Source organism: Setaria italica, chromosome IX (genome assembly GCF_000263155.2).
Source record: "Setaria italica strain Yugu1 chromosome IX, Setaria_italica_v2.0, whole genome shotgun sequence".
Lineage (NCBI taxonomy): Eukaryota > Viridiplantae > Streptophyta > Magnoliopsida > Poales > Poaceae > Setaria > Setaria italica.
The window spans coordinates 44,177,921-44,198,382 of record NC_028458.1 but is presented as its reverse complement, the minus strand read 5'-3'; the positions used below and the strand labels follow the sequence as shown (position 1 = coordinate 44,198,382).

At 46.9% G+C, this 20,462-nt stretch overlaps 1 protein-coding gene across 1 annotated transcript; it reads left to right on the top strand.

Moving 5' to 3' along the window:
- Positions 1-16,456: 16,456 nt before the first annotated feature.
- Positions 16,457-18,482, top strand: LOC101757564 (3-ketoacyl-CoA synthase 12). Its single transcript, XM_004984143.3, has one exon. The coding sequence runs from the start codon at positions 16,616-16,618 to the stop codon at positions 18,005-18,007; it is 1,392 nt and encodes a 463-aa protein (XP_004984200.1). The 5' UTR covers positions 16,457-16,615; the 3' UTR covers positions 18,008-18,482.
- Positions 18,483-20,462: the final 1,980 nt, after the last annotated feature.

Genomic DNA, 20,462 nt, shown 5'->3' with positions numbered 1-20,462 from the left:
CATTCTTTTCCTTTCCTCTCCGCGCATCATGCCGTGTGCCGGTGGGAAGACTGCCGCGCTCGTGCCCGCAACCGCTTCCACAATCCCCGCCATCTCTCTCTTTAACTCTTCACACAATTTAATTCTATCTTTCCCTTTTTACTCCCATCCTTTTTCCTTTTTACCTCATCTCCTTTTTCTTCTTTTCCTTTTCTTCCTATTCTCTTTCTCTCTCTCTTCCTTCTTCTTCCCCTCCCTCCTTTCTTTTTTCTCCTCCCCTTTTTCCCTGTGGCCGCACACGCCTGCCTCCCAGCGCCACTGCCCCGGCCCCCATCACGCACGCCTGCCGCCCGCGCCAGGCCCCCCCACTGGCCGCTTGCCGCGCGCCGCAGCGACCCCGCGCCCCGACCGCCACCGCGCAGCGCGCTAGCGCCCCCGCGCCTGGCCCCGCCATCGCGCCGCACGCCAGCACCCCCACGTGCCCGCGCCCAGCCCCACCACCGACCCTGCGCCTGCACCTCCCCCCCGCGCTGCGCCATGCGCCTCCGCGCCACACGCCGCCCCGGCCCCGGCCCCAGCCCCGCCCCGCGCCGCTCGCTGCCCTGGCAGCGCCGCACGCACACCACCTTCTTGCCACCCCGCGCCGCGCCCAGGCCCCTACCACCGCCACCCTTGAGCTCGCCTATAAAAGGGGACTCCGCTCCCTCCCCAAGCTCACCACCCCCTCACCTCCCAAGGTCTCGTAGGGTTCCTAGTGGACGATGTGACAAATCCACAAGTATAATTTCATTACAACGAACGAAAATTAGACGCACCGAACAACACCATGACGGGAGGATTCTAGGAATGACCAGGACAAAATTTTGTATATATAATAATTATATAAATACTAGTTTGATTTGTATAATATGCTAATAATTGTATAGTATACTAAGAATTGTATATATAGTAATTGTATAAATATTAGTTTGATTTGTATAAATACTACTTTGATTTTATTATAAAAAAAAGTCTTAAGTACTAAAGGGTAACTGAAGGGGTACGTGATGCATGAAATTACAGGCGCCATACAGGCGCGTGCTATGCAGGCGCCTATAATTTGATGCATGCCCTTTAGTCCCGGTTGGAAAAACCAACCTTAGGTTGGTAAAACTAACCGGGACTAAAGGGGCTCGTCCCGCGCCGGGCGTGGCAGCCACTTTAGTCCCGGTTAGTTTTACCAATCAGGACTAAAGGGGGGCTTTAGTCCCAGTTGAACGACCCAGAACTAAAGACCCCCTTTCATCTCGAAAATTATATCCCGGATGGTTTTTAGAGATATTTGACCCCTACCAACCGGGATTGAAGCTGAGGTTTCAGTAGTGTCATAATCTCTTCTCATCTTTCATTTTCTCATGTGGTGCCAATTACCATTTTCCTGGACCCGCAATTAGCTCCGGCGTCACATAACATATTTAATTATGTTCTTTTATGGAGAAAAATATTTTTATTTTGTTTTAAGATCAGCAAGAAGAATCTTGCAGCATGGTAGCTTCATGCTAGCTGATAAAACAAATTGCTGTTGTTTGGATAGTTGTACAACGTGATATTTGCATATGTAGTACAACATGCAAGTTCAGAACTATCTTTTTGTAGTTTAGAACCAGGTAGGGTTCACTTATATCTCCATTTTGAGCACCCCTACACAGGTTCTATTTGCAATATATACCCGATACATTTTCACTGGAGATGGAGATAAAATATACGTCTCAACCTTAAATGCCTGGTGGGTGGCAAACAGATGACGATTTTTAGTAAGCGGAGGGAGTCTAAAATTAAAAGTACCCGATGTTTATAAAAGTGTTCCCTTGAGGGTGCGAAAAACTAGAACTGTGGCACAAGCGCTACAAGCGCAATCTTGGGTATTAGAGGAGCTCTTAGCTGGCATGGACTTCATGATTATCTAGAGCTTCGGGATGCTTTGTTAAATATTATGCTAAACACTATGGAAGATCAACACCAATGGAGGTTTGAAGCTTCGGGCCATTTCATTACAAAATCAGCCAATAGAGCTTTCCTAGTTGGGTCTGTTACCTTTGAACCTTGGAAGAGGCTTTGGAAAGCATGGGCGCCTGGTAAATGCAAAACCTTTGTTTGGCTGGCAATCAGGAACCAATGTTGGACATCTGATCGGCTGCAGAAAAGAGGCTTGCCTCACCCTGACCAATACCCCTTTTGTGATCAGGAAGAGGAGACGGTCCAACACATCCTTACCACGTGTGTATTCGCACGACAGTTTTATTTCTATATTCTAAATCCCTTGAACTTGTCTAGTTTGGTGCCTAGCCGCAGAGCTAAATCCTTGGCAAATTGGTGGAGAAGGTCATGGAAGAAAATTCATAAACAGTATCGAAAGGGATTTAATTCCCTTGTCATTCTGGGATCATGGATCCTCTGGAAACATCGCAATGCTTGTGTCTTTGATGGTTCTGCTCCAAATCTTCGTAGAGCTCTTCAGGCCTTCATAGATGAAGCACATTTGTGGCAGGTAGCTGGAGCTAAGGGGCTTGCTGGCCTGCACCTAGAAAGGGTGGTGATCTAGAGTTTAAAACAGGGGTTTAGTCCGGTCAGGTCCTTGTGTGCTTTTTGTTGTTACGAAATAGTAGTGCCTATGGTTTACATCCCTCATCCTCATCCTGGTCCAAGGTGGGGTGGTGCCCTGTAATTTGGACCTTTATTCTCTCTTAATCAAAGATACGCAGCTCTTCGAACACACGCAGAAAAAAAATAAAATTAAAAGTACTCATATATAGTTAACTTGAAGATGGCGATGGTAAAAATGATGTGCATGTCACGAAGCCTAATACCAAGTTGGCCTTTTATCCCAACAGAAAGATATAATGATTGATGCGTAAACAAAATAAAATGTTGACTTTTCAATTGGATATGTTTTTTAGATATAGAAGAGGTAACCCCTCCAACCTTTGTGCCAATTCGGGATGCGTACAATCAATTTACATCTTTATTTTAAAATGTACAGAAAATTTGAAACCTAGTAGGTGGATGCATGTAGGAATAATAAAATGAGTCTTAATTTATCCTTAGTGTCAGGTTATATTTGGAGACAAATTTCAAAAACTTATAACTAGACAGCTAACAAGCTAGTATCCGGCTCGCTACCTCTACATAGCTAATCCCAACTAACCATTATTAGCTCTCTAACTATCCAAAAACATGACCTTAGTAATCTTGCATGTGTGTGTAACCCAAAGAACTGATCGAGAAGTTGTAGGCGGATGCTACGTACTCTATGTCGTGACTTAAAACCCATTTTAGCTCATAATTTGAAGCCACAGCCTTGTCGGCCAGGAACGGGTAGTCGTAGCCTACTACGCTAGCACGAAATTCCCATTAAGCCAAAGTCACTTGCATGCAGATAATCATAGATTATACGTACAATAGACTAAACTCACGGTGCAGTTGTCCAGTACTCCATTCCTTTCCGCTATTGAATCTCGTCTCTGTCCTTCGTTCTCATGGGACATGTATATCTCACATTACAATTTGATGGGGTCGGCCGGACGAATCAGCGATGACTGCCTGCGGTACGCTCAACGTCAGAGCATAGCTAACCGTGACATGGACGACCTCCAGCCTTGCCTTATATGGAGGTCAATTCGTGATCGGTAGTGGTTGCCCATGTTTATCGATCTGCTTGCATTATCTGCATGCATGAACACACAAGATATAGCTAGAGAGAGAGATACCACCGTATGTTTTGTTTCGAGGAATAAATCCACACTGCATTTTTTTAGATAAAGGATATATCCACATCCTACATATATACACAGGTTTTTTGTCATGAGATTATCCTACACATCTCTCCCTTGGGGAAATCAAAACATGAAGAACCAGCAGCAGAGCAACTAGCTAGTCTGCATATCTTTTTTTTTTAAAAAAAATCGATTGCTTTTGGCAACGCATGCGTATTCATCAGCGACAAGTAACATGTAACGTCCTTGGTCGGCTCTCCATCAGCTTGTACGACGCTCATATGTCTTGTGCCTGTCAGAGATGAAACATTAATAGCTTCATTTCGTGGGCCTTTGGAACCTTCGTCCGTAGCTGGGCTCTCGATCGTCAAGCCGGAGAGGAGACAGCTATAATTGACGAGCGACCAGCAAGCAGCAACTGGGAGTCTGGGAGAATGGGAGTAGCATAAAATTGACTAGTAGACAAAGCTAGCTGTACGTCAACGTGCATGGACAAGATTGGTGGAGGAACGGATCGGACGGTGTGATCAGGCGACAGGCGAGCTCCAAACCGGCAACCAAAAACCATATGCATTAACCCGTTCGCGGTGGCATGGGCCACCGTTCCTTCCTCGCTCGCAGCTGGCTTCCACGAATGCTTCCACTTTGGCTTGACTTATCTATATATGCTCTTCTTTATACGGAGCAGTATGCATGGCCAAATGTTATTAAAAGATATAAGGTGGGCAGGCTAAGTACAACAGTACAACATATATGTATATATATCCATCTCCAAGAAATTTCAGAAATGACAAGCCGGAACCACAGTCAACTCAACATCGATTTATATTGGCGATTCCATGTCCATCGACGACGCAGCCTTCAAACGTTTGACCTCATATCCACGGTACTCAGAGCAGTGCTCACCTGACCGAGCTTGAGCCACTACTGGCAAAACACGGCTTTAGTCCTGATTGAATAGAGTCATAGATCCTGAAAATCCAACATGGATTATGTTTCCATGATAAAAAGGGGTCCTTTAATCCCGATAAAACCAATCGGGACTAAAGGGGCGGCCGCCTTTACCAACAGGGACTAAGGGGGTACATGCATACGCCTGCATGCGCACCTGCATGGCGCATGCACGTACCCCTTTAGTACTTAAGAACTTTTTAAATTATTTTCCATATTAATATTGTATGCAAGTCGTATATATATTTCATGACAATACTATATATATACCAATTCTTAGTATATTATAAACACCAAACTAGTATTTATACAATTACTATATATACAATAATTTGTTCTCTTCGTTCTTAGGATCCTCCCGTCGTGGTGTTGCTCGGTGTGGCTATTGAACGTCCGTCGTAATAAAATTCTCCCGCGGGATTTATCACCTCGTCCACCAGGAATCCTATGAGACTTTCATGGATTGTCAAAATCCTCTCCTTCTCCAAGAGTCTTTCTTGAATCCGCCACATCTGGAAATATAGGAATGTTACACGAACAATTAAATATAAAAAGCTAGAAAATAATTAATTATTAATAGTTTTATTTTACGTACATCTAGATCATGTGACGACAACACCTTGTCATGCACAAAACTGTTCATGTGCTCACATACGTGTATCCACATAAATTATTACCTTGTTCCTGTCTTAAGCACTTTAGTGGGAAAAAAACAAGTTATGAAATATTCATGTTATAGAATGTACAAAATGTGCAAACTTCATACGTACCGGGAACTTTGTATTGAATGTAAGTTTTTCTTTGAATTCACCGTGGTGAGTCCTACGGAATTGTTTCCATGCGCTACGGATTAAAATAATGAATGATACAGTGTTAGATGAAAATTTAGGAAACAAACTTTTACATAGAGATAAAGGTCCAGAATTATTACGAGTTTAGCATGTCTTGAATGTCTTCGTACTCCGTCGGTGGTTTCCTCAATGAATCGAACACAACAGCGTGGCCAATCATGATTATTAGGAGAATCTAATGGAAAGTGCGTACATAAATGTTCATATTAGAGCTAAATAAATTAATTAGGTAAGGAAAAAGAAAAAGAAAATAGACGGTACCCACACTTACTTAAAGTTGTATGGCAGTAGTATGTATTCCTCGTAATTTTGTTTCTCCAAGAAATTGTATATTGTTGCTTTGGTTGATCCCGTATCTGCTTTTGGTTAACGATCGATGGATCCATGAAGCCAACATTGAAGTATGATTCTCTGCGGCACCTCTGAATTAGCATCCTACATAAAATGGAAGACGAAGTTAGTAGGGCGACGCACACACAAAAAATAATGATCTGAGCCAAAATTTACATATTGATAAACAGACACTTATATAACCCAGGCGCTGATGAGAGAGACATCAAGGGCATCCTGATAGTAGACTTCATATATATCCTTGAATTCCATCTACAGGAGTTTCTCACCTTTGTCGAAAAAATCAATCAGTTTAACCCCAAGAGCGAACATGAGCCTATCATTGGCAGACTGCTCCATGTGCCATTGATGGAATTCATACATCTTCGTGGAGAGCTTCCGTACCAATTCAGACCTTACTAGAGTCTTGCCTACCTCAAAGGGTCATTTAGGTACAATTGGCTCTAGAGCTGGCGGTTCAACTTGCCCCGGAACTTCAGCAAGCGACATACCTATTTCTTGCATAAATCCAATAACTTGGATTTGTTGTTTGAAGGGCATTGCTGCTATAGTTTGAGCATCTTTATCTGCTTGGTCCCCTAGCTGGGGGACAGTACCACTGGAATACGATGCTCCTCACCATTTTTTCTTCTGATCAGACTTAAATAACGAATGCTCATAGTCCTCTTTGTTTCTTTTTTCATGCCAATAAATTTTTTTAATTTTGATGGATCTACTAGCTTTAGCTCCATCACCTTTGCTTTTCTTTGTTTAGCGCATGATTTGAAGAACTCCCTCTCACTGTTGCTTGTGATACCTCCCGCAAATCCTCAGTAGTCATATCGGCTGGTAGCTTCTGAATGGGTTCAGACTTCTTTATTTTCTTAATAGTTTCTTTCGCCTTGGCTACCTTAGCTTGGATGGTGGTGGTCACGGCTTCTTCAGAGGTGCTGCAGGTTCCTTGCTCGTTGTGGGCCTTAGTCCCGATGACGGTGGTACATCCATTGCCGGTCCATCTGCATCGTATTACATGGAAAATGAACATAGGGTTTCGTATTACATAAAGAACTTGATCCATATTAGGTAGGGAAAAAATAGAGTAAGTTGCAATAAACATAAGATAAATAAATTATAGGTCAAAAAAATACAATTATTGTTAAATTATAGTGACTTGAAAAATTGTAGCAATGATCAAATTCAATTTCTTACACCTACAATTTATTTACCTAAATTTTATTGCAATGACCAAATATTAAAAATATATTTACTCTATTTTTTACTGTACCTAATATTGATCAAATTCTTTTAACTAATATGAATCATATATAACAAGCAAGCTATCCATCACAACTCTAGCTCAAAAACGTGTATAAATAAAAATCCTCTCCATTTTCCCTCATTCTAAAAAAAACTCATTTTTTTCTCTATCTCTAAAGCATAAAACTAAGCATAATAGCGATAAATGAAGGGAGGATGAAGTAGCTAACCTTCACAACATTTTGGATGAGTGAAATCCCCACGGAAATGAGGACAAAAATTTGGGCAGCACCTGTCGGTCTTTTAGACCGGCAACCCGCCTAGGGGGTACCCTAGGTGGTCTTTTATGCGGTAAGGATCGTCGAGAATCAAGGAATCAAGGAATCAATGGTGACGCAAGGAACACGATTTAGACAGGTTCGGGCCGCTAGATCGCGTAATACCCTACGTCCTGTGTATTGGTTTATATTTGGTGAACTGGAGTTGTTGCTAAGAGGGGTCCCTGCCCGCCCTCATATACATGGGAGGGCAGGGTTACAAGCCGGAGTCCTAGTCGGGTACTATTACAGAGTTCTACTCGGTAAAGACTCGAGTAGTTTTCCATAAACATACTTGACTAGTCCGAGTAGGATGTGTCCATCCTTGTTCTGATCTTATCCGAGTACGTCCCTTAGTGGGCCGTCCAAGGCCTACTCGTGGGCCTGGGGTGTATGCCCGACAAGCCCCCGAGTACTTTGTAGTCGTGCGCCACAGTCTTGGGCATACGGGCACTATCCGAGTAGCTAGTCGTAGACTGAAGTGCTCGAGTACTGTCGCGTGGCTGGAAGGTACTCTTTTTGTCTCTTCGAGTTGCTTCTGTCCGAAAGATTTTATATGGCAGTGCGATGTCAATCGCACTCCATATGGAGTAGCCCCCGAGCCTTAGGTTGAGTCGAAGAGTCAGGCTTAGGGTCAAACCAGCTTTTGTCCGTTTTACCCCTGGAAATCCTTGAAAAAGAAAAAACTGACCAACGGGTACGGTACCCGCAGCCCCCGAGCACTTGGGCGATCTCTGTCGTTGAAGTGGTCAGCAACCCGTTGAAAAGAGTAGCCGTTTGAGTGTTAAAGGCGATTAATCTGAAATTAATATGTTCGTTGCGCAACTGACGCGTGGAAACCGGAGCTGGCAGAGATAAAACTGGGAAAGTCCCCTTTCGGTTGTTTTTACGCCGCACGGTAATCAGATCCGATTATCTGCCTCCTTCGACCTCCTGCTCCATATTTGCGCCACCTCGAGCGCCGCCGCGGCCATTGCCACCTCTTGAGAAAGATTTGAGTGAGAGTGCCGTTCTCGCTTGAGGTTGAGTCCGTCGAATGCGCACCAAGAGGATGGGCAAGAAACCCGAGAAGATCCATGTGGCGGAACCGTCCAACTTAAACTGGTTTAAATGCGCCTAATTGCTGCCGATGCAGCAATTATCCGAAACGCACTTAAAACAGTATAAGTCCGGTCGTCCGTCGAGTGTCCCTAGGACTCCTCGAAAGGTCCACGTCGTGTCTCATAGCCATACATCAGGATTGTATCCGCGATGGGATAGCATCAACAAATATTACATTTTTACATACATACACGAGGTACTATTTACAAGACATAGTTTGAAACAAACTTAACAGTGCAGGTTAGACAGAAGTTCTAGGATTTTAAACATAAACGGTTCGGGTGGAGATGAGCATTTAAGATTGCCTCTAAGGGTATTGTGAGACTCATAACAATACCCTAATTTTTCAGGGCTTCCTCCTCGGTGGATTCCTGCGGTGCCTCTGAAAATAGCCACAAGGGATAACCCTGAGTACGAGGTACTCAGCAAGGCTTACCCGACTAACCAATATAATAGTTTTTCTTGGAAGTACATGATAGCTTTTTCGGTGTACTTGGCTGACACATTTTTGCCAAAAAGCTTACTAAAAGTGAGACCTTAGCTTTATCTTTTATTTGGATTAAGTCATTACCTAACCATTCTAGGTGATGATAAAAGACTATTTGTAAACAACAAGGTATTAAGTCATACACCAATCATTAGTAGAAAGATATAGCATTCATGAATTTATGCTACGATGCTCAACAGTGATCAAGTGCATTCATAACCGAGAATTGCGGCGATCCGGATCAAATTACATCCTGCAGGAGAGTACCCTGATCACCAGTTATATACGACTGTCCAGGTCGTACGTAACGACTTTTCGATTAGCAAATCCAACGATTGGGAATAAGACTGCCCGGACCCAGGGACGCACCCCCACATGGGAGCCCACGTCTGGCCCGATCACCATGTGAGTTTCAGGCTACGCCCCTGCCAATCTCCAGCACGTCAAGCGCGGGTATGAAGTATTCCCGATCAGAGGGTTTACTAACCTACTGGGCTTTACTGGTCCCATACCCAGTAAGTGATCAGATGTCTTTCACTTGATCAAAGGTTAAGACAACGAATCGGGCCTTAACCAGATTAATCTAGCAGACAGAACTACATCCTTAGCTTCTGTCCGCTCCTTGATTTCCAAGTTATCTTTCCATAATTAACATGCATGACTCAAAATTTACCTTAAGGTTTGGTAAAGCAAGTGTTTGAGCAACTAAGAAATTCTAGACTTGGGTTATTTTCTAAAGGTTTGAACAAGTGGCAAAGATGTCCTTAAAACAAGGTATGACAATGCACAAGAATGGGTTTCAAGCAACTCCTAGACTTAGTGCATACATATAACAGATAACCGATAATTGGATACATGAAATATTGACTCCAAAATAATAGGTATAATGCTCCGGGGCTTGCCTTGTTCGCTAAAAAAGTTAGCACTGTCTGAAGGGTTGGCCTCGTAGGGAACCAATTCAAAGACTTCCTCAAAATCCGGAGATCCTTCTGAATATTCCGAGAAATCTCCTTCTGGTGCTTCGGCGTCTATAACACAACATGTAGGGGTTAGGAATGCAACTTTTTGAATACAAGACTATACAACTTTCCTTCATGATAAAGTTGCAAGCCAACAAGGACTATACAATTTATCATGATAAAGTTGCAAGCCAACACACAAAAACCCGAAAAGATTAACCCAACAATTTTATTTCCTTAACTAACCTTACCTAGGGCGTTTTCTTTTATTTTTAGAAAATGTTATAATTATTTTCTAGCATTAAAATCTAATTTCCTATGAGTTAATAATAATTTGTGATTATGAAAATGTTATTCCATATTTTATGCATTTAATAAAGATTAAGTATTTATTTAAATACCTTAAAAGAAAGGCATTAAATAAATACCCAAATTTTTATTATTTTTCTAGGGTATAAAAATTTTAATGCATAAAGGAAAATAAAACAAGCCTAACAAAATTGGTTTCACTAATTTTGGACACTCCTAGAAATTTTTGTGATTTAAATGGTGAGATCCGGATTTAAACTATTTATTCTATAAAGGAAATCTAATTTTTCCCGAAAAACACCCCCGGCTACTTTTCTCACGCGACCCTACTCTACCCCCTCTCTCTTACGCTAGGCCCGTGGCACGGACCCACCCCTTTCTCCTATTCATCTCACCCGCCGGCCTACTCTCTCCTCTAATGGGCTTCCTGGGCCGTTTTCCTTTTTCTTATTCTTTTCCCAGACCAGCACCGACCCACGGCCCAACTCTCTTTTTCTTCCTCTTCAGCAAAACCTGGCTCGTTGGACCCCTGGGCCTCCGGCCTCTCCCTCCAACGGCCCCTCTCCCGCGCTGGCACTTGGGCCGACTTGGACTCGCGGCCCACCTAAGCCGTCGCCCGGCCTGCCTCCTCCCTCTCTTCTCCTCCCTGACGCGCGGGCCCGCAGCACCAGAGGCTTCTACTTCCTCCCGCCAAAAACAGGCGTGACAGGGGGCGGTGCGGCTCGCCAGCCGGCGCCCTACCGACGATGGGTCTGGGCCGGGGAAGCATCCCCATGCCCTAACGCACCCGTGCGCGGCGGTAGCTCCCCGGGAGATGGCCGGAGGCATTCCCTCTACGGCGGCGGGCGGCGGCGCTTACGGCCGGTCGTGGCTAAGCACGACGACGGCTTGGCTTACCCCGACGACTCCCTCTACGGCTTTCTAGCACCCCAAGGACCCGTCTACGACTACCCATAAAGAAAGAGAACAAGAGCAAGGAGGTGCTCACCGTGAGCAGGAGGCGCGGCGGCGGCGGACGGGAACAACGGCGAGTACGGGTACTCCGGCAAGGATGTTGGGCAACAAGTGGACCGGGGTGTAGCTGGGGTATCTGTGGGGGAGTGGGCGAGAGGAATCGACGGGAGGTGAGGCGTGGTAGTGGAATTTGGTCGACGGCGGTGGCTTGGATAGAAAGGGCGGCGGCGGTAGAAAAACAGGCGGTAAAAAGGGCGGCGCGGGAGCGGTAGTTATTCGAAGCTTTCTCCGCGCGCATGGTTGACACCGTGGCCTAGCTATGGACTTGCGTGGCGCGGAGGTGGCCTAGAGGTCGAGCTGGACAGCGGGGCAGAGCGCCGGTGATGACACGTCCTGCTTGCTCTGTCACCCCCCCCCCCCCTCTTTGCTTTCTGACGCCCGAAACTTCAGAGCTCAATCACGGTCAAAAGTGCATCCGACGGCCCACAAGTGTCTTAGGCAAAGTAGTAGATATACTTGAACTCTCCAAGTTTTATTTTTGCTCTGACCCGAGATAATCATCCTAGCACAGTCGAATTTTGAATTCTTTCTCTCATTTGTCTGAATGACTCTGAAACTCGAAATTCAGTTCGTCAGTCACTTGACAGGGTCATTTACCCTACTTTGTAAATGATTTCAGTGATCGAAATCCTTTCCTTGTAGTCCAACTTCTTCCCATTTGTGTTCTACAACCTTCAAGGATTCCATTTTGCCCATAAACACTTACACCTTTTTCTCTACATTTCCCTGAAATCAGCTCCAAACTCGGCCACATATTGCTGTTTCAGACTTAGACAAATTTAGTAGTGCAGTCTACCGTGACAAGGTGCTGACTTTGGGCCTCCATTTGAAATGGTTCCCTCTACTATTCTTGATCAACAGCACCTGAAGATACTTGTCCAAAGTCCATACTTTATTATGGTATAGTTGTCTTGGTCCACTTATTTGGAAAATTGGTCGGAAATTAATTTCCAAAATGGACTCTGCTGCTGTTTTTTCTGAACTTATTGTCGGATGGTGAATAGTAACTTTAGTTTTTAATTTCTTTCTTAATTTTCTTGAGGTATTTAGGACCAGATCTTGTCCCAAATCTTGATCTTCAAGTTCTAATCACTCTTATACTTTCATTCCATATTTTTGCCAAATTTTTCTGAATTTCGAATTCAAGATTCAAATTTTGGTCAAATTTGACCCAAATTTGATTTTTAGCCAATTTCTTCTCCTTTTCTTCATGAATTGCTTCTATTTCTTCAGAGTTACCTTAATGACTAAAATGGCAGGTGTTACAATCTAGGGCAAGGCTCCGGCGACGGGCAAGGCAAAATCCAAGAAGGGGAAGGAGCTGGTGCTGCCGGCGCCGAAGGTGGGGCCGACGAACCAGACTGCACCGCCGCCGCCTGGGGCAACGTGGCAACACTCGGTGATGAAGGAGGAAGCCGTGCAAGCACTGGTCGATGCGAAGCTTCTTCAGCCGAAGGAGATTCTGGAGTGGCGCCCGCATTTTGGAATGCGTGGCAATTTGAAGAGCATCCAGGCAAGACCGTGATGCTCGCGCACTTTGTGGAGAGGGGGTTGGCAGTGCCCACCTTTGACTTTTTCAGAGGTATCCTCGAGTACTATAAGCTTCAACTCGTGCATTTGAACCCCAATGGTGTACTGCATATGTCTATTTTCGTACACCTCTGCGAAGTTTATTTGGGAGTTTCTCCAAGCCTCGAGCTGTTTAGGAAGTTGTTCCGTTGTAAACCTCAGCCGAGTGCCTAAAGGACAGAAGTCTTTGGAGGCGCCGGGTTCCAACTCAGGAACTCGAGCGCATAAATTGAGTACAACTTGACTGATTCCCATGGTGAGTGGAAGAAGAGGTGGTTCTATATTGGGAACCACGATCCTCGCCTGCCTGTGGTGACTGGTCACGCGCCCAAGCACGTGGAAAACTGGGTGAGCGAACCCGAAGACACTCCCGAGCTTGATCACCTGATGCAGCAGGTTACCGAGTTGAAGGCACTTGGTCTTACTGGAATCAATGTGGCGGCTAGCTTTCTAAAGAGAAGGGTCCAGCCGCTTCAACAATGTGCTCACTCGGGAAGTGAGTACGCAGGTCTTAAGGATCCATCGCGCATGTCCGATGAGGATATATCCGATGATGACGTAGAGGTGCTGCTGGCCAAGTTCTTCAGGAACTATCAAGGAGTACCAGTAATCCCTGCGGCCCTTCGTCAGTATGACACCTGGTATGAGCCAGAAGTGGTATGTCTTTGCACCTGACTTGTACTTTTCTGACTTGTGTGGTATTTGTTTGTTGATATCGACTTGTTTTTTGTAGTCTCGAGTTCTTGCCGGCTACTTGGCGCAGTCGGAAGAAGAGTCAGAGGCTGTTGCTGAGGAGTCAAAGGACGAACCCTCTCCTCCCGTCAAGAAACACAGAGTGGTCCGCAAGATGTCTGCGGCTAAGTCTGCTTCAACCCCTGAGAAGTTTCGGGGTGCCAAGCTATGTAGTTGTGAACTTATCTGTAGCTGATAAATTTGAACTTGCTATTTATGACCAATTCTTCTTTGTCATAAAGGCTGTTGACACGGCGATTGGTAGCGATGAGGCTGCTTCTGAAGAAGTAGTCGTAACCGACAGCTGGCGCGCCAGGTGGGGGGTACCCTAGGTGGTCTTTTATGCGGTAAGGATCGTCGAGAATCAAGGAATCAATGGTGACGCAAGGAACACGATTTAGACAGGTTCAGGCTGCTAGATCGCGTAATACCCTATGTCCTGTGTGTTGGTTTGTATTTGGTGAACTGGAGTTGTTGCTGAGAGGGGTCCCTGCTCGCCCTTATATACACGGGAGGGCAGGGTTACAAGCTGGAGTCCTAGTCGGGTACTATTACAGAGTTCTACTCGGTAAAGACCCGAGTAGTTTTCCATAAACATACTTGACTAGTCCGAGTAGGATGTGTCCATCCTTGTTCTGATCTTGTCCGAGTACGTCCCTTAGTGGGCCGTCCAAGGCCTACTCGTGGGCCTAGGGTGTATGCCGGACAGCACCTCCCCTAAGGTTGCTTGCTCACCATGGAGAGGAGGAAGAACCTCTCGATCTCTGGTGGAGTGGCTCGGGCTGGGGGAGGAAGAAGAGCTCTCGGGCTGGTTGGATTTATAGGCGGTGAGATTTTGTCCTGGTTGGAAATTTCAACCGTTGGAACAAAAGATTTAGTCCCAGTTGGTAATTCCAACCGGGAGTCCTGGTTGGAATTACCAACCGGGATAAAAGGGGGAACATCGGTGCGATATTTTGTAGCCGTTACAACCGGGACTAAAGCCCCTCCCGTCGGTAGCCTTCGGTGCCTCATTTTTGACCCGGGCTAATGACATTTTAGCTCCGAGTCTAAAGTCAACCGGGATAAAAGCACCTGATGTGTGGCCTGGGCTTCATGCATGGCTAGCTCTTTCCAGGAGCCAGACCTCATTTGTGACTGCCTCGGCCGCTGACCTTCAAATCTTTAAGCTGGACAGCTGGTCACGTGCTACACTGTCTACACGCAATATTGTAGAAGTAGAACCATTCGTGGCAAACAGTTTTTTAGCCGTACACCGCGAAATGCCTTTGATGACTCAATAAACACAAACGGATTTGCCTGTGATACGCCATATTACAGTAGGAAAATGTTTATGATGATTGTCGCGTACATGACACCTTAGGCACCTCGGTGGTCGACTCTAGTATAGTCCCAAGTCCCAACACGGTCCAACCTAAACTCTAACCATTTCCACTCGTTCTCACTACCTCCTCTCTACCGTGCCGCCGCCGAACAAACCCTATCCAACGCCTCCCTAGATCCGACCCTCCTCCCATGGTGCAACCCCATCCGCACGGACCTGCCGGAGGTCACTTAGTATTTTCTATAAACTAATAATGCCAAAAATATGTAATCTAGAATGATGTATTGATGTATTTTAGGATATTTGTTTTATAATGACAAATGTGGATAATTTAAATGCAGATTCAGGGGTTGATTTAGCTTATCATTAATAATTAAAGAGGAGGTGCGTAATTAGACGCACATTTAGGGTTACTTTAGATTATTTCTTATAATAACAGAGGTGGCTTATAATTTAGATAAAGATTATGTGAGTTACTTTAACCTTTTTTTAATGTTGGAGGTTGCTAATTTAGATATATATTTCTAACTTTTTGAGAATTTATTTGTAGGATTTATCTTTTGTTACCAATCTCGTGATGATTAATTAATGTGGAGGTGTCAGAAGGTACCTTTGGAGTCTCCAATGAGTAATATATAGTAAGATAGTGACAGGTGTAGTTGAGATGGTAGTCGGTACGGCCCGGTCAAAGAGAGGATGATGGCATACTATAGATTGTATAGTAAGGAAGAGCTTGACGTCGCTAATATTAATTCATCATAGCCGATAGATGCAACGTAAACCTGAGCATGCAAATTGTTGCGATATGGTAGCACATCTGCCTGGCAGTGGCAGCTCGGTAAGTCGGTTCGAGCAGCAATAAATAATGGTGTTTTCACATTGCTATGATGCAAGCCACCACGCTGCAGACATATAGCTAGTGGGGACTGATCGAGATGAGAGCATATGTGTGGCCAGGCAATGACACGGACTGCCTAGATTAGTAAAATATCAGCAATGTTAATAACCTTTTTTACGTGAGCAGTGCGTCGTCTCAACTTGAACCTGGCTAGGTGCCCGTCTCCTTCATCATGAGTAAACACTAGCTCCTCCGGTTTCAAAACAACTGACCAAGAGCGAGGTTTTGCTGCATCTCGATCGATATATATTGGTAAGAGAGAAATCTTTAATATTTTTAAGGTGTAATTTGTGCTAATGACTTCCTAGCATTTAGGAAAAGGACTTGTCACTTGATCTCCTAACGTTGGACTGGAGACGCCCTTAATTAGACCTAACCCTTAACTGAAAGATAGGAGCACAAAATAAATGGGCGCAGCTTTCTGAGCAGCAAGCCGGTGGCAGCTCAAAACTTGTAGTGTTTCCTAATTCCTATTTCCTAATTTGTAGTATACGACGGAAAAAAAACCCTTTCTTTCATGGTCCAGCTATGCTTTGGCCCAGCTCCTCTGTAGGCTAACTGGCTAAGCAGCCGCAGCCTGGCCCGGCACGCGTCGCGCGGCCTATATATACCCACACCCGGCTGGCATAAGCATGCAAGTAGCCACACTCCCAACCACTGGCAGATCGAGGCAGACCAACGTGCTTCTAAATTCTAGTACGTAATTAGCAGCTAAGCTTATTAGCTAGTACTGTAAGTATCTAGCATCAAGAGATTGATCGAGCAAGATCCGTCGTCGGCCAGCGATGGAGCTTCTTCCTCTGCTCACGGCGCTCCTCCTGGCGCACGCCCTGGCCTACCTGGCCTGGACGGCCGCCGCGCGCCGCCGGCAGTCGCGGTGCTACCTCCTTGACTACGTCTGCCACAAACCCTGCGACACCCGCAAGATCTCCACGGAGGAGGCCGGCGACTTGATCCAGCGCAACAAGCGGCTGGGCCTCGCCGACTACCGCTTCCTCCTCCGCGTCATCGTCCGCTCCGGCATCGGCGAGGAGACCTACGCCCCGCGCAGCATCCTCGAGGGCCGCGAGGACTCGCCCACCCTGCAGGACGCGCTGGACGAGATGGACGCCTTCCTCGACGAGGCCGTCGCCGGGCTCTTCGCCCGCACCGGCGTCGCGCCCCGCGACGTCGACGTGCTCGTCTTCAACGTCTCTATGCTCTCCCCGGCGCCGTCGCTGGCGTCCCGGGTTGTCCGCCGCTACGGCCTGCGCGAGGACGTCGCGGCGTACAACCTCGCCGGGATGGGGTGCAGCGCCGGCCTCGTCGCGCTGGACCTCGCCCGGAACGCGCTCCGGACGCGGCCACGCGCGCTGGCGCTCGTGGTCTCGTCGGAGTCCATCGCGCCCAACTGGTACTCCGGCACCGACAAGTCCATGATGCTCGCCAACTGCCTGTTCCGCAGCGGCGGCGCCGCCGTCCTGATCACCAACGACCCGGCCCGCCGCGGCCGCGCCAAGATGGAGCTCCGCTGCCTCGTGCGCGCGCACATCGGCGCCAACGACGACGCGCACGCGTGCGCGCTGCAGCGCGAGGACGCCGAGGGCCGCGTCGGGATCAGCCTCAGCAAGGCGCTCCCCAAGGCCGCCGTGCGCGCCTTCGCCGCCAACCTGCGCCGCGTCGCGCCGAGCATCCTCCCCGTGTCCGAGCTCGCGCGGTTCGCCGCGCGCCTCCTCTCCTGGCGGCTCCTGCACCCCTCCTCCGGCAAGAAGCAGGGTGGCGCCGGCGACGCCCCCAGGATCAACTTCAAGACCGGCGTGGACCACTTCTGCCTCCACCCCGGCGGCACGGCGGTGATCGAGGCGGTGAAGCAGAGCCTGGGGCTGGACGACGGTGACGTGGAGCCGGCGCGGATGACGCTGCACCGGTGGGGGAACACGTCGGCGAGCAGCCTCTGGTACGTGCTCTCCTACATGGAGGCCAAGGGACGGCTCGAGGTCGGGGACAGGGTGCTCATGGTGACCTTCGGGTCGGGGTTCAAGTGCAACAGCTGCCTGTGGGAGGTGACCGGCGACATGGCCGACAAGGGGCCGTGGGAGAGCTGCATCGACAGCTACCCGCCGGAGAGGCTCGCCAACCCGTACATGGACAAGTTTGGGTGGATCAACGACGTCGAAGGCGACACCTTGATGCTCTAATTGGGCTATTAGTGGCCAACGCGTTCGCTTGGTACAGTACAATACAGCTGCTGACACCTGCCTGCCTCCATGGCGAGTGCGTGCATGCTACTGAAACCGGACGGCCACATGATCGGTGACAGCAACCCAAGCATGCAGTAAATCAAAAATGCATGCACGTCGTTCAGTTTGAACGGCGTTTTGGAACGTAAGTACTATACTGATGTGTAGCCTTCAGTCACAGTAGCACCATATATATGTTTTTTTAATTTTCCACCGTAAAGAAAAATATTTACTTTTAGAGAAACAGAGTAGCACCATGTATGGTTGCTTGTAAACTGGAAATGATGCCGTCCCTGTCCATACAGAAACGTTTGCAAATATAAAATGTAATTTACCTCTGAAAATTACGAGAGAGGACCGTGCCAGTGCAGGGATGTACGGTGGATTGGATTTGATTCCACAGGGAACACGACCGTACAACAAACAGGATGCAGCACTTTTCTTTCACCTGACTTTAGCATTCTATAGGCACAGTCCACTACTGTCCTTCCTCAGGCTTCACAGGACCTGAAAGTCAGATAATTATGGGGGTGTTGGAGGGTGGGGTTAAATTTTAGCTCCCGTCACATCGAATGTTTGACACTAATTAGGAGTATTAAATCTAGACTAATTACAAAACTAATTACACAATTCCTAGGCTAAATCGCGAGACGAATCTATTAAGCCTAATTAGTCCATAATTTGATAATGTGGTGCTACAATAACCATTCGCTAATGATGGATTAATTAGGCTCAATAGATTCGTCTCGTGATTTAGCCTAGGGGTTCTGCTATTAGTTTTGTAATTAGCTCATATTTAGTCCTCCTAATTAGCATCTGAACATCTGATATGACAGAGCTCAATTTAACCCTATCTCCCAAACACCCCTTATAATCGGCACGATCCACTTCGGAACTACCACTGACAACCAAGCTCTTAAAGTCCTGGGGGAGCAAGTGGCGGGTGCAATAACACCTGTGGGCATGGCCGGATATCTGGATCGTATATTTTTGCAGCAAAGGTGTTGCACATCAACCAGATCCTTGGCCCCGTTTGGTTGTTTACTCCCTTCTTATCGCATCAAATATTTATATACTAATTAGAAATATTAAATATAGACTAATTACAAAATCAATTGCACATATGGAGACTAATTTGCGAGACGAATCTATTAAGCCTAATTAGTCCGTGATTTGACAATGTGATGCTACAATAAACATGTGTTAATGATGGATAATTAGGCTTAATAGATTCGTCTCGCGAATTAGCCTCCATCCGTGTAATTTTTATAATTAGCTCATGTTAGCCTCCGAATATTCGATATGACATGACTAAAGATCCAAACACCCTCTAGATATAACACCATGACGCGCGTCTCGCCGCCGTTGCGCTGTTACAAAACTGGCATTTGCATTGGCCATTGGGTCGGCACGCAACAGTCTATATCAGCTCGTTTGTCACGGGCCCGCCCCCATCCTCCGCCACCTTTGGCTTTTTTTCCTCCACTTCAGCCATGTGAGAGAATGAGAAAGCGGGCAAGGAAGATCTAGTATACCTTGCCGTGAAAGAAAGGCAGCGGAAAACTCGCAGGCGCTACACGAGGCGGCGGCCGGCTAATAACGAGCCCCATAACCTCTTGCATGCGCGCTATTGCTATCTCCCCCATAACCGCACTACAGCGCCGGTGACGCTCACGCCTATCCTCCACCCACATTGGATTATCTCTGCTTTATTTAATATTTTTTTCCACTTTGTCATATAATAATATACTTGTAGTCAGTAATAAGGTGAAGACTTCGAACGGGAAATAAAAAAAAGGAAAGGAAAATAAAAGAGAGGACGAAGAATACCGCCTAGCTAGTACAGATATTATGCAACAGAGATTATGATTCAACGCGTGTACCTGGCAAGCGGGGAGTACAGACAGACTGACAGAGAGTGCACCGCGTCTGCCGCCACCCCGGCTGACAACACAAGGAGGGCCGGCAACAAGCTGCGTGGGGTGTGGGTGTGGCGAGAGGCGCCCGCGCGTCCCTTTCGTCGTCTGCATGGAGCCCGGAGGAATTGAAGGCGACGGAGCCGTGGGGCAACGGAGGAGGCGGCAACTTGCGGGGGCTTGCTTGCAGCTAGGCGCCGAAAGCGATGCGCATGTGCCCGCTGCCGGCCGGGGCAGGAGCTCTGCCGATCGAGGGCGGGGGCCGCGGGGCACATGGCGCGTCGCCGGCGGGTTAATTGCCGTACGTCGTCGGTCCTCGTCAACAGTTGAGCCCTCAACTAATCGGCAATAGCTTCGTCGCCGCTGGCAGCAGGTTAATGAAGGTTATTAGTACCATCATATGGTGTGATTTTCCATTTTTATAAAGGGTTAATGGCTGAGGAGATTGCTCTGTCTGACAGGCTAGTCTTTGAGTTAAAGCTACATGCATGGTCCTC

Excerpts from the sequence above, each read along its gene's own strand:
- LOC101757564 (XM_004984143.3), top strand. The coding sequence starts at position 16,616 with ATGGAGCTTCTTCCTCTGCTCACGGCGCTCCTCCTGGCGCACGCCCTG.